The sequence below is a fragment of the Pungitius pungitius genome, chromosome 13, assembly GCF_949316345.1.
Source record: "Pungitius pungitius chromosome 13, fPunPun2.1, whole genome shotgun sequence".
Lineage (NCBI taxonomy): Eukaryota > Metazoa > Chordata > Actinopteri > Perciformes > Gasterosteidae > Pungitius > Pungitius pungitius.
Window position 1 is genome coordinate 6,349,282 of NC_084912.1, and position 13,100 is coordinate 6,362,381.

At 47.5% G+C, this 13,100-nt stretch overlaps 1 protein-coding gene across 4 annotated transcripts in view; it reads right to left on the reverse strand.

The window, feature by feature from the left end:
- Positions 1-7,433: 7,433 nt before the first annotated feature.
- Positions 7,434-13,100, reverse strand: part of ebf3b (EBF transcription factor 3b) — a 67,957-nt gene continuing 62,290 nt past the window's right edge. For 2 of the 4 annotated variants that reach the window (XM_037466579.2, XM_037466578.2), the window contains exons 12-16: positions 12,046-12,111; positions 11,645-11,816; positions 11,121-11,306; positions 10,542-10,631; positions 7,434-9,256 (exon numbers count right to left, since the gene is read on the reverse strand). In XM_037466579.2, coding sequence (XP_037322476.1) covers positions 9,225-9,256; positions 10,542-10,631; positions 11,121-11,306; positions 11,645-11,816; positions 12,046-12,111 — 546 coding nt within the window. In that variant the 3' untranslated portion in view covers positions 7,434-9,224. Of the gene's footprint in view, positions 9,257-10,463; positions 10,632-11,120; positions 11,307-11,644; positions 11,817-12,045; positions 12,112-13,100 lie in introns of all 4 variants that reach the window. The other 2 variants (XM_037466577.2, XM_037466576.2) reach the window with 1 other exon arrangement.

Genomic DNA, 13,100 nt, shown 5'->3' on the forward strand with positions numbered 1-13,100 from the left:
ACCTTTTACGCTCCCCATACGCTCGCTGAATACGTTTGAACTTTGCTGCATTTATTTATTTTATTTATTTTTTTGCATCTCCTCGTCCTACCGGGGCTCCTTGTGGCCGTCTCGCCGCGCCGCTGCCCGCTGGAGCCCCGTCGCAGCGTGGATGTTGAGGCAGCGGACAGGCAGATGAAGAATGAGACTCAGTCTGTGGTTTTCACAGAGGGGCTAATGATGCCTGTGGTGACTACAGGCTACAGTCGGCCCCCCTAACGAAGGGAGCTGTGACACAGCCACAAGGGGTCCCATTTAAGCCGGGCGCACTCTGAAGTGCACTGTAAGCACCCTCTTTTTTTTTCTTCTCCTTATTCTTGTGGATAAGTAAATTCTGTGGAATGCTGGGAATTTCACAGCCGGAGAAACTGTCTGTGGAGGTCTGAGGGCTGATGTTAAAAAAAAAAAAAAAAAAAAAACACAAGTCCAGCATCAGAGCTTCAAACACGCTGGCAGTAATTGGCCTTGTAATTGCTCAGCTACCCGAGGAATCTCCTGAAGATAATTCAAACCTTTTCATTTTTGCATTTCAAGGCAATTCAATATTTATCAACAAATGTTAGCGGTGTTATTATTATTGTTATTATTATTACGTCTGTATTATTTTGACGGAGTATTTTCACCATGTGTACCACTTCTGTATCATGCTGGCTCAGAGATATAAAAAAAAAAGAAAAGGAAAAAAGGAATTAGATTAAAAGAGGCCGAGACGATCTCATCATCCGCACTGTTAATCTCTGTGAAACCTTTAATTTTGGCCTAATATCTGCCTCCATTTCAGAGAGCGAGAGAGACTACACCAGTGCGTGTGTGTGTGTGTGCTTGAGCATGTTGGCCAATGCGTGTTGGTGTGTGTGCACATGTGTATGTCCATATGTGTGTGGGTGAAGTGGATGATATTGAGTCTGACTTCATAAATCACCCAGACACTGATAAACTCCCCATGCACCCACACACCGCTAATGGGCAACCCTTAAGGAGTGTGAGTGTCTCGTGCGGCGTTTGATTCAACATTTATTAACCCCCTCACACACACACACACACACACAGACACACACTCATTTGAGCACGTATATGGTTGGTGGCATCCTTAGCGTTAGTACGGGGTTGTGACCTGGCCGAGCTGTATTAATCATGGCCGACGAAGAAAAAAAAAAGGTATATTTCAGCTCATGTAGTTGAAACCACAACGACCTTTGCATTTCCTAATCGTAGTTTCCTTCTCATAACTTTAATCCTGTCTCCCTAACTCCCCTCTTCCCATCTCATGTCCCGGCACCCATCCCTCATTATAGAGCAATTTTCTGCCCCCACATCAAACACAAACAGCCTGCGCTTCCATCTCTTGCTCCGCATACACGTCGGCTTATAATTCTGATGTTATCACAACCTGCGCCCCCCCCCCCCCCCCCTTCCCCCCCCCCCCCCCCTTCCCCCCTCCCCCCTTTTGGCACGAGTCGCTTGCTGCTTACCGGGGACCCTGCAGGAGTGGATCCCGCAGCTACCTCGCTGATTCGCAAATAGCTTCTTTTATTCTTCCCTTAAAAGAAGTTTGTATGCATAAAAAAAATATATATATATAAAAAAAATAAAAACGAGAATAACTTTTTGCAACGTGTTAACTCGGCCTCAAGCGCCCACGCTGCTGCCGGGGAGCCAGAGGAGTGTCCGGCATGCAGATAGCCGGTGTCCAACAGTCAGTCACACAGGAATAGATAGCTGGATGGGCAGACATTAGACTGGGGCTTGGCTGCGCTATCGGGTTTCCTCCCCCACCCCCCCCGCCTCTGTCTGTCTGCCGGGACAGCCTGGCCTCAGAGGCCCTGACACCGAGGCACCACGCAGCCAGCCACGACAGCTGCCACAGCAACATCTAATACCAACACACTCCACGCCACGCCGCCACTACAAAGAGAAATAGCATTTCAAACATGGCATACTTTGATGCTCTTGTAATGATCTTTGTGTTTTGAGAGAGAGAGAGAAAGTGGGTGGATGGAGAATTGGTACGGTGCCTTTTTCTATTGTTTAGTTGTTGTTTTTTTAGAACAAAGAGACCTCCCCCTCTCCTTCCCCCCCCCCCCTCCACATGAGCAAGTTAAGGACAGTGATGATGAGACAGAGCAGCATTAAATGAGAAAGTAGAGGTATCTGCATGCCAGTGTGCGTTAGCGGCCTCGCGTCAGTGTGTCGGCGTAACCCTCGTGAACCCAACCCGGGGACCCCGGGGACCCCGGGGGTCCCTAATTAGGACCGGCTGATGAACGACCATACATGACGTGAGAGCGTATCAATCCAGTGAGCGTGCGGCGCGGTTGTCAGTGCGGGTAAGGAGAGTGTCTCGGGCCTGGAGAAAGTGCAGGTCTAGCCTTGGTCATGTTGACGGAAGGGGCGGCACTTCAGAGGCTCCGGGACCCCGTGGCACCAGTCTCCCTAGTCCTCCCAACCCCCCCCCCCCCCCCCCCCCCCCCCAGACAGACTGGGAGCATCTGGGCTCTGTCAGCGCCTCTGGCCCCCGCAGATCCGATCTATATGACGGGGGGGGGAGTGGAGTGGAGTGGATTGGATCAGGGAGAGGAAAAAATATGAGCCGGATTCCTCTGCCTGGCGCGAAAAATGCATTCCATGCCAGTCTGCATGTTCTGCGCGTTGTGTTCGATAACACGTCGTAGTGATGTATGATGTGAGATAGGGGGTTATTGATTAGTGCAAAAGTCCCCTCTATAACTCGTCCAATTAGGCATTAATTAAAAGTGTGCGGCAAGAAAATAGGCAAAGCCCGTTCTGAGCGAAAACATCAAGATCAGACGGACAGATATGGTTCCAGAGTTTCCTTAAGAAAGCGTGCAGTGATTTGATGAAGTGGATATAACTCCTAAGCTCCGGCGCATGGAAACCGATCCAAACACACGAGACTAATTAATCCATACACTAAATTAGGAATATAAACTGCGGTCCCAATTTAACGGGGTCGGCTTTAACTTCTCTCTTTACACTTTATTTAACTATGTTGGATGGAAGAAAAAAGAAGAAGAAGGAGCCCTATCAATGCGCTTCGCTTATTATGATTGACGATTGATGATTAAGTCCTCCAGCTGACACACACCGCCGAAGCCGGTGAGTTGGAATTGGATGTGACACATACACAGTTCTGCGTGTTAGGTAATTCGTTGACGAGGGGCCAAATTCATTTATGGAACAGCGGTATTGGCAGGCACGGACACTCTCTGCAAAAACAACGATAATCACAGAGGTTTGGCGCGGCGTGACGAGGACTCTTCGGGGAAAGGCCCTTACACGCTGCTTTGTTGGCCCGTCCCTCCCTAAGATGGAGGGGGTAGCGTCCGCCAAGCGTTCTTAAGATGAGAGACGCCGCGAGCGGGAGGAGGGGGAGGCTCGTGGTTGGTCGGCGTGGGTGACGGCTACGGGGCTCCATTAGCACTTGTTGGGTCTGTTTGGATGGGAAAGCGTGCGCTTCATTACTACATCTAGAATGTTTAGAATCATCATTTTTCGCCCCCCCCCCCCTCCACCCCTAATTCAACCCTGCTTTACTTTTTGGGTGGAAGCGATAAACGCCTTTTTTTTTCGTGTGCAATTGATGAAATAAAGGCTCCAATAAATGCTCTGTAATGCAACATGAGGGGGACCCTGTCTCAACCATTTAATCTCTTTTCGCATTCTCCATTTTTTCTGCTAATGAGCCTTATTGACAATCAAACCGAAGCTGTCATCCCCCAGGATGCAACACTCCCAGCCTCTGCGTGTTTGTCATAGTGTCCTGGCAATCAGAGCTGCCTGCAAGACCAGGCTGGCAGTTAGTGGTTCTCACAGCAGCGCTGCCTGAAAATGGCACACTTCCTGTAGAGCTGCAGCTGCCACCTCTGCTACTTCCATTACTTTCTATAGCATGCAGATGTTGTATCAACATTCCCTGCCAAGGGGACTGCAATAACTGTGAGATTCATGCCATGTTTCAGAGGCACGTCAATTTCTCAAGTGGCACAATTAAAGAGGGAAATACAGTACCAGGTTTTTCACAGGCGGTGAATTCGGAAAAGGGCTTTTTCACCTTTTTTTTTTTTTTTTTTTTGTTCCAAAGGGGGGCTGTTTCATAAAGGTTCAGAAATCCACCTCGATTTTTACTGCCCTTTTCCTGAGTTGAGCTGCTCTGTGAGCCTTTGTGCGGCAGACCTGTCGTGACCCACAGCGGATATGGAAATGGGGCTAAGGTTTTATGGGCCAAACGGATTGGACACAGTCAAGCTCAGGGGGCATGAATATTGGATGTTATTTCTGCTCCCTTTTTATGTAATCCATTGCCAATACATTATTAATAGATGATATCATATCCAGAACCACTGGACAAAGCACTACAGAGGGGTACTATGAAAGGAGCTCTATGTGTTGGAGACTGTGGCAGAAAGTACAGTTCAAGCGATATTATTTTATCACTGTAGCCTAACGTTCCCAGACCAGGCAATCTTAACGGTGTGATTTTTAGAAGAAGTGAAGTTCATCGAAAGAAAATTATAGTGGAAAAAAAGTGGGGTTTTTTTTGCCAGCGGTAAATCCCGCATTTGTGGGTTTGAAATGCACTGAAACATTGATGACGTATCAAATGACACCCAAATACAAGTTTAATGGATTTTGAAGCACCGGGATACTTTGCTCATCCTCCTTGACTGCAGTGAGTGAAGTGGAAATCTGTGCGAGGATCTATAGTTTTTCTTGCAAAGCCGACCCCCAGCGTACAGAAGCAGGGGATCAGTGACTTTTCCGATGTGCCGATTCCCACATAGGAGACTGCGCTAATGTGGGACTGTTTAAAAAATATCAAATAAAAAAAAAAAATGGATTCCCTGTTTTTCAAATGTGAAATCGTACCAAAAAAAAAAAAGAAGGTCCAACTGCGTTTTTTTTCTCAAAGTTATGACCTCGGCAGTATCCCAGTCGCGTATAAACTTCAGGAGAGTTGCAGTCGCCCCCCCCCCCCCCCCCCCCCCTCCCTCACAAAACACATCGCTCAGCAGTTACAGGAATCCTGTCCGTCCCGAGAACAGATCCTGCCCATCGAGCAGATAAACTATTCCCCACCTTCTAGTTTCTGGACACTGTACATCAAATTGGCTCAAAGTTCTCAGCGCACCAACGTCCATTAAAAGTGATTCGCACAAGCCCCCTAAAAAGGAGTTACACAGGCAGTGGATGAGTAAGGTAATATTCTCCTTTTTAAGGTCAGTTTGAATTGTTTTTTCTCATGGGAAAACGGCGGATTGACAAAGAGCAAACAAAAAAACCTCCTCTCTGAATGCATGTCCTCCACGGCCCCAGTGAAGGTTTCATTCCTTTATACCGTCCAGCCCAATTCCCAGCATGCACGGCCATTGTGGCCCTTTCAGCCGGAGCCCTCCATTGACTGCTTCATTGTCCGGCCGCTCTTTTGTGCGCCCTATCGCCGGAGCACAATCTTTCACCTGAGCGGCGCAGGAGCCGGCAGCCTGCGATGCGGTCACGTAGGAGGAGGAGGAGGAGGAGGAGGAGGAGGAAGAGGAGGAGGGGGAGGCGCCCATTGCAGATGCCAGGCCGCACAATTAACCCGGCGCTAATTAAGAAACGCTTCGGCTCCGTCTTATCAACTTCTAAAAATCTCCGGCGATGCTTGTTAATAACGCGGTTATTAGTCGTGCTCAGGCAGCCCCGCGTCACACAGAGAACGTTCAATAGTGCCGCTCAGGCTTATATTATTGAGAGGAGTGTTTTTTTGAAATATAACAATGCACCAGCAGATGTTTGAAGCGGCGCCCTCGGCAACAGAAGGCTAGTTAAGATCGATATTGCTTTCAATATTTCTTTCCTTTGACAGATAACCAGTACTGAGGAAAGTCTTGATAAGAGTGGCAACATATGGATGCGGCGGGCCTCGCTCTCTTTTGATTGCATGACCCCCCTCGACCTTTTTGCCTGCGTTTTGCGAGGGGAGGCAGGCCACATGGTACGGTGGGGGTCTGTCAGGCTCTGGTTATGGGGCATTATTGACCCAGGATTTATAAATATTTAATGCACACATTAAGATCATGGTGCAGGGTGGCCATTAGAGTTCCCCCAATAAAGAGGCTCTCACGGTGATTGAGTGGTGTGGCAGAGCGAGCGGCTGCTCGTTGGCTACAGAGGAAACCTGCTGAGACAATCTACTGTACCTCCAGCCTGCCTGCCGGGCCTCCCGGCTCTTAAAAAACACGGCAACAACTGAGCGAGCTTGTCGTTTTTTGATTGCACTTTTAACCCCCGGAATTTTTCTTTTTGTGCTTTTTTTTTTTTTTTTCTTCTTCTTCTTCTTCTCCCCCCTCCCCCCCCCTCAGTTGGTTATTGTTTCTGCGATGAGAGACAGTTTCCTCGGTTCCGTGTTTTTAGGGGAGCGCAGACTAGAATTAAAACCTTGAGCAACACGGACGGATCAGAAACGCGTGGATGCGAAAACCCCGATGCCGAGCAGATTGCGCGCCAATTGTTGTCGGACCACGTGGGTCCGCCGGAGGGAATGGAAATTAAGATCGCTCTTTTGAGTGCATGTGTCCTTTGCGCTATCAGCAGCTCCTGGACTATCGCCCCCCCCTCACACCCCACACCAGATCCGTGCATGCCGCCTGACATAATAAGCCGCGATCCGCTGATTGCCACTCAGGTGTGCCGTTGTTTAATTGTGCATTAAAAGGTGGCCTCGGACAATGTTGCCTTGATGAGAAATTGACATTTTGTGACCTGCTCTCGGGGCGACCACTCAGGATGCCAGATAAGATGGGCGCTTGTTTTTAAGGAGAACCGCCGTTCTTCCCTCATACACTCCTATCCTTCTGTTTGACCCACTTGATGAGTATAGATTTCACAGCCCCACCCCCCCCCCCCCCTCAAACTATAAGAGGTTCAAAACGATACCGGCCCTTATAGACAAAGGATAACCTTGCTCTTTCAATGTATTGATTCTTTATTAACTAGGTGGCTTAATGCAATGAAATGAGGGATTTGAATGAGCCCCATTTGGGCCGCTTTGAATAAAAAGCTTGCACTGTTTACGAATGACTACAATGAACCTTTGAAGCACCACAGATGCAGGATATGCTGATACAAAGACCAGTAGGAATATGTCACAATGTCAAGAGTGCTTTGCTGAAAAAATAGGAGTAAAGAGCAGTTTTCATCTTTTATGGATGTTACACTTTTCCACAGGTTTCAAACAGTTATCTCTATGGCAAAGTCTAAACACTACAACTTACAGACGAATCACAGGTTTGTCCTCAGAGGTTTCTACTGTCTCTTTTCTTTGTTCTGATTTTTCAGTTTGTCTGCCAGCCAAACTGTACTTAAAACTGAAGAAGTCCACAGTTGAGGAGCTATTGTGTTTTTACTGAAAATTTTAATAAAACATCACTTATTCATTTCTGTTTCCATTCCAAATGTTGACATTTTTAAATTTTCTTCCCTGTAAACACATGTAAGCTATGTGGCAGAGTCATAAGTGGTGAGTAAAAATGACTTCTATACATTCTACAAAACAGAAAAAAATACAACCACAAATGGAGTGTTTTTTTTTATCTCCAAGGTTGTCCCTCATGCACATTAGTCTCTATTGGATCTTAACAACTATCATATGGGTCACAAACAATTTATTTGACAATACAACCAACAAAGTTTTCTCCAAAATGGTCTGTATAGATAATTTAAAATCAATATAAAAATAAACAATGAAGTTTGACTTCCCCTTTAAAAAATGGACAGAGAGTCTTGACGGAGTAACACAAATTTTTGAGGATACACATGAAATATATGCACATTGCATTTCATCAAATACAAAAAGAAAACAAATGAAGGCAACAGTTCTTGGCTGAATTATCTGTGCTGCATCACTATATTAAGGGCATGACGATTAATACATACATAATGAAAAGCAATATACAAAATTTCAGAGATAAATACATTATTTATAGTTGATATGTTACAAAATTTCCCTCAGTGAGCGCAAGTGTGTATTTGAACAGAAACATGACGATGAACTACTGTACTCCTACATTCTCAATGGATTTTAATTTTGTTTGTTTTTTAATGTTTTTTTTTTTGTTGATTTCAAAAGAACATGGAAAAGACAGATGTATAAATATTTAGCACAAGTTTGGCAATATCACAATAGTCTACAATTTTAACCACATATAAAACACATAAGGGAGTCGGAGCTAGAAGGGGGAGACTGCTCCTCATCAACAAGAAACAGACTTCACAGTAGCCTAGGAATGCATCAATATACAGTGCTAGCAAAAAAGTTGAAAAAAAATGGCAAAACACACTTGCTTAAAAGGAAGCTCTAGACATGGAAGTACATCATATTCATCAACAGAGCAGTGTTTTGTACACGTCAGTGTGCTTGTTGAATCAAAGAGGATTTTTTTGTTGTTTTTTTTTTTTTTTACTTTTGAAGATGATTTCTAGCTACAATAAATTACAAAATTTAAGTTAAAATGCAGGAATGAAACATGATACGACCTTACCCACCCAACCCCCACCCTTTTAATTTGTATTTGTTGGACTTTTAAGATCAATTCTACATTATATATCTCATATATTTTCCAGTTGAAATTCAAACTGTCTTGGCCCCTGTGTATTTTTCTCACACATAAAAATACAAAAAAGTCACATTATAAAGACACACAACTGTTGTGAATCTATTAAAAGAGAGCTGGAACAGAAAAACAATTTCTGAAGTTCATTGGCAAATGTACTGTACATCAGTGTTTTTACTTTACAACCAGATGGTGAGTCCACAGAGTCCCTTCCAGTATTGAATGTGTGGTTGGTTGGACGAATCCAAGGCCGAAGCACAACCCCCGAACAGGTATACAAAATAAACCCTCCGTCGCCTCGTGTCCTCTTCAAGGGTGACAAAATGGGGAGGAAAAAAAAAAGAAGAAAAAAAAACTCCCACAGAAAAAAAGTATTGTTCCTCATGAAATCCTCTTTCCTGTAGGTTGTGAAAGTCATTTAAAAGAAAAAAAAAAAAACATTTTTTTTTTGTCTTCTTCATCTTTAAAAACAGAACAGGCGTTTGACTATACATTACACCAGCGCTTTTGCTGCGTGCTCCTGTGTGAAGTGGTAACTGGTGTAGACTGGTGCTTGAGATGATGAAAGTGCATTTACATTGGAGGGACAACCAGGCCGGACATGGCTGAAAAAAAGACAATAAGGGAAAAAGAAGATTAGTCCATTTGCCTAAAACAGTCATGTATACAAATTTGAAGCATTTACTAACATTTTGTAATTCAGTGTGTGTGTGTGTGTGTGTGTGTCTGTGTGTGAGTGCACGCTTTAATGTTCCTGTTTGCGTATGTGCCGGTGAGTATTTGCCGTGTCCTCCTGACGGGGGGGGGGGGGGGGGGAGTTTGAAGCCCTCCCTCCTGCTCCTGACATTTCAGCCCCCCCAGCATGCCAGTCTCGCTATGTGTGATATTTCTCCTGGCGTTGGGGTAATGGCAAACAGTGGCCCAGACTCCCGGGGGACGCGGCCGCGGCGACGGCGGAGCAACAACACGGTCACTTCCCACAATGCCACAGTGCTCCGGTACTAGACACTTCTCAGACTCCCCTCAGATTCCTTCCATCCCTCCCCCCTCCCCCCCCCCCCCTCGCCTCTTCACCCTCCGCTCCCTAACATTAGTCCTGCGTTTCCCACATTCCCGAGTCGTGCCCCCCCCCCGCCCCCCCGCGTCATTATCCAAGAGAGATTAGGAAAGGTAGCTTCCATTATTTTACGGAGACCATCTGCTAAGGATATCATTAGGAACTGTAGCTCACCGGGCGAGTTTATACACGCAGTACTTTCACACGTTTTAACAATTAGGCGACTAGTGGAGTGCCGGGATGATATATTATTATATTGCTCTGAGTATATTTGTAGAGTCATGGTTGAAATGCTTTTAAGTTTGCCAGCGCAGATGATGGCAAGGCATTGCTCATTAATTTCTGCACAACATGTATTAATAAGTATGAACGTGTAGCAAGATGAACTTTAATTTCCCACTTCATTAAGCCCAATGTTATTAATCTTGGGGCACACACTACGGCTAAGCTTGTTTTCAAAGCAATCATGTCGGTTGTGACACATGCACAAAACCTAATAAACATAATTACTAAAACAATTCGGGGAAGGTCCTTTCCTGCGACATCAGAGGGGATCATTTGTATGAAAGGGCAACGAGGGTGTATGTTTGCGTTGCGCCGACGTGAGACGACATTTGCACTCCTATAACTGCATGTTTGTGTGTGTGTGTGTGTGTGTGTGTGTGAGTGTGTGTGTGTGCGTGTGTGTATGTGTGAACTGAAAGGTGTAAATTGGCCTGTCAAAATGCATATATTTGTAATGATTAATCCCTCACCAAACCGGACAGAGGCCTGAGCAGCGGTATCTGACCAGTAGTCCGTGGGGAAGGGATGAGGGGGTGAGGGGGGCTCACCTTGCAGTCCGTTGCCGTTGGCGCTGGTGCAGGAGGGGGGTGGGGAGGCCTGGGGTCGGACCACAGGGGCGAAGGCGCTCTTTTGTTTAACTGCAGAGACGATAGGGGAGGGGGGGGGTGGAGAGAAGGAGGGAGAGTGGGGCGGAGAGGGGGGAGGGGGGGGGGACAGTGAGAACGTGCTGCGGGTGGTGCCGGAGAGGGAGAGGGCAGTTAAGGTAAGGCAAGGATAATATTACTTCCCGAAGGGGAGAGGGTGGGGGGGGTACGCACTCACAGGCCCCTACCATCAACATCTTGTCTGCTTGAACAAACACAGGTGGCATGTGGGGAAAAACAACTACGCGCCCGCTACTCTGCGCTACACGCGTGTTCTCCGAAGTGCTGAAGCTCCAACAAGGCCCCCGTGAATGAATAGTAAGATACCTCCACCGTCAACAACGTCCCCCCCCCTGCCCCCCGCCCCGCCCTGCCAGAAGCGGTACGTAGAAGTGAAACCCGAATGTGCGAGCTGGAATCAAATCAGCAGGGGGGGGGCGGCGGCTTAGCGCTGCTCCGGCGTGCGACGGGCTTTAAACTCACTTCCATATGGGGAGTTGGCAGAGGATCCGTTGAGGAACCCGGGGGAGCTCGGCACTCCCAGGTTCATGCCGGCGTTGCCGTAGCCGTTCATGCTGTTGCTGACGGAGTTGTAGCTCGACTGCTGCGGGGTGCTGCTGGAGATGTAGCCCCGGGGGGACACGCTGCTGGTGTTCCGGCTGTAGCCCACTGGGGGGAAGGGGGGGGAAAAAAACATAGAAATTTAGGTTCATTCATTTCGTCCATTCGGTTCACCAGAGAAATGTTCACATTCTGCAGATGTTGCTTTAATAAGGGAAGAATCTGGCGTTCCGTCGGGCCCTTTAACGGCCTGCATCACAGGTGAGCGTGGTGGTCGTGAACCTGGTGTTTAAAAAAAAAAACACGATTTCCAGCCCTATTCTGATTTTAATGAGCGAAAAAATAGAGGGGAAATGCAACTATTTCTGCGATCCCGCCCGCGCTGGGGTCCCAGGACCCCGCTTTGGCGAAGCGCTGAGTTATGGCGGCGTACCCTCAACACATACCTTGGTCGTTCCCTTGTGACTCAGACACGTTGACTGCGAGCTGGCTGCTGAAGGAGTTGACTCCCATCATGCCGTGGGAGGCGGTGTTAGCGAGCGAGGGGATCTGGTTGTGGTTGCGGGGAACGCTGTACAGGGCTTCGGCGATGTCAGCTGCCCTCTTCAGGATGATCTCCTGAAAAGCGAAGCGAAGGCAGAGGGTCTTTTGTTATTCATGTGCCTTTATTTAATTTCTTTCTTCTCGTCTTTTCTAGCTGCGCTCGGGCTTCGATGCATGGGTTCGTGGCTATATGGTGAAGTCACAACGCACGTGGCCTACGTTGTTCCAGATATAGTGATGAGAACGCCCCTGTGCTGGGCTGTCAGTGAGTCGTCAATGTTTAGCAGAGTGTGTGCACACGGACCTGGTTGTTGTGGGGCATTCCATACAGGGCTTCCACGAGATCAGCCGCCCTCTTCAGTAGCACCTCCTGGTGAGGAAGACAGGAAGATGTGAATGTTAAGACCCCGGTGGATCCGTGCCGACCCTACGCAGCGTGGTCGTGTGGAATGTTTACTCGTTTACCCCCCCCCCCCCCCCCCCCCAAAAAAAAAGCCACGAGGCGGCGGCGCCACATTGACACGGCGCTACCACTTTGCCGCTCCCAACCATGCAGAGCGGTGAATAATGTTCCCTATCTTAATTAAACTGGCACAGCGCTTTAAAAACAACACCTCGGCCCTGATTCCCGGGCTCCACGTTTGCTCCCGAGTTCAGCGCCGAGTCTCCCTCTCTTCAGAACAATAAAGTGAATTAGCTCTGGGTTAATCTAGTTCTGTTGTAATGACATTAAGGAATTTTTCAATTAACCTCTTTGACTGGCTGTTGCAAAGGACTTCACAAATGACTTCCCATCCAGCAAGAGCTGGGTGCCTGTGCCTTGGGGGAACACGGATGCTCAGGATGTGGTCTTATCCATGTCTGCACGCTTGCCCCCGCTTGACAATGCGGATTAGCCGTGTTGCTTTGGCTCTTAACACTGAAAATGAGTTGGCCCCGGATCCCGTTTTCCCCCCACTGTTTCCGGGCTTCCAGCTAGGTGGGGTTTGGCCTGTTCCGCGTGTCTTTATCTGCTCTCTGAATTCGGGGCACTTTACAATTAAATCCCTCTCAAGCAACCAGACTGCTCCCTTTTGTTTTTTCTGCAGTACAGAGGGCAATATGCTGTGTGAAAGCCCTCCTCTCCTCCTCTTTTTTTTTTTTGGAGTGCGTTTAATCTGACAAAGGCGAGTTGCAGGCACCACTGCGTTCTTTTCAAAAAGCGCGCTCGTCGTCACCTGCTGTAAGAGCAGAGATTTGTCGTCTGTGCCGTTGGAACCCCGGTTTAAAAGCAATGCAAATCTGTCGCCACGAACATCTCAGATGGCGCTTGTTTTCCTCCCACATTCGCCGTGTTTTCTTTTGCGGGGCCTCGGTAAT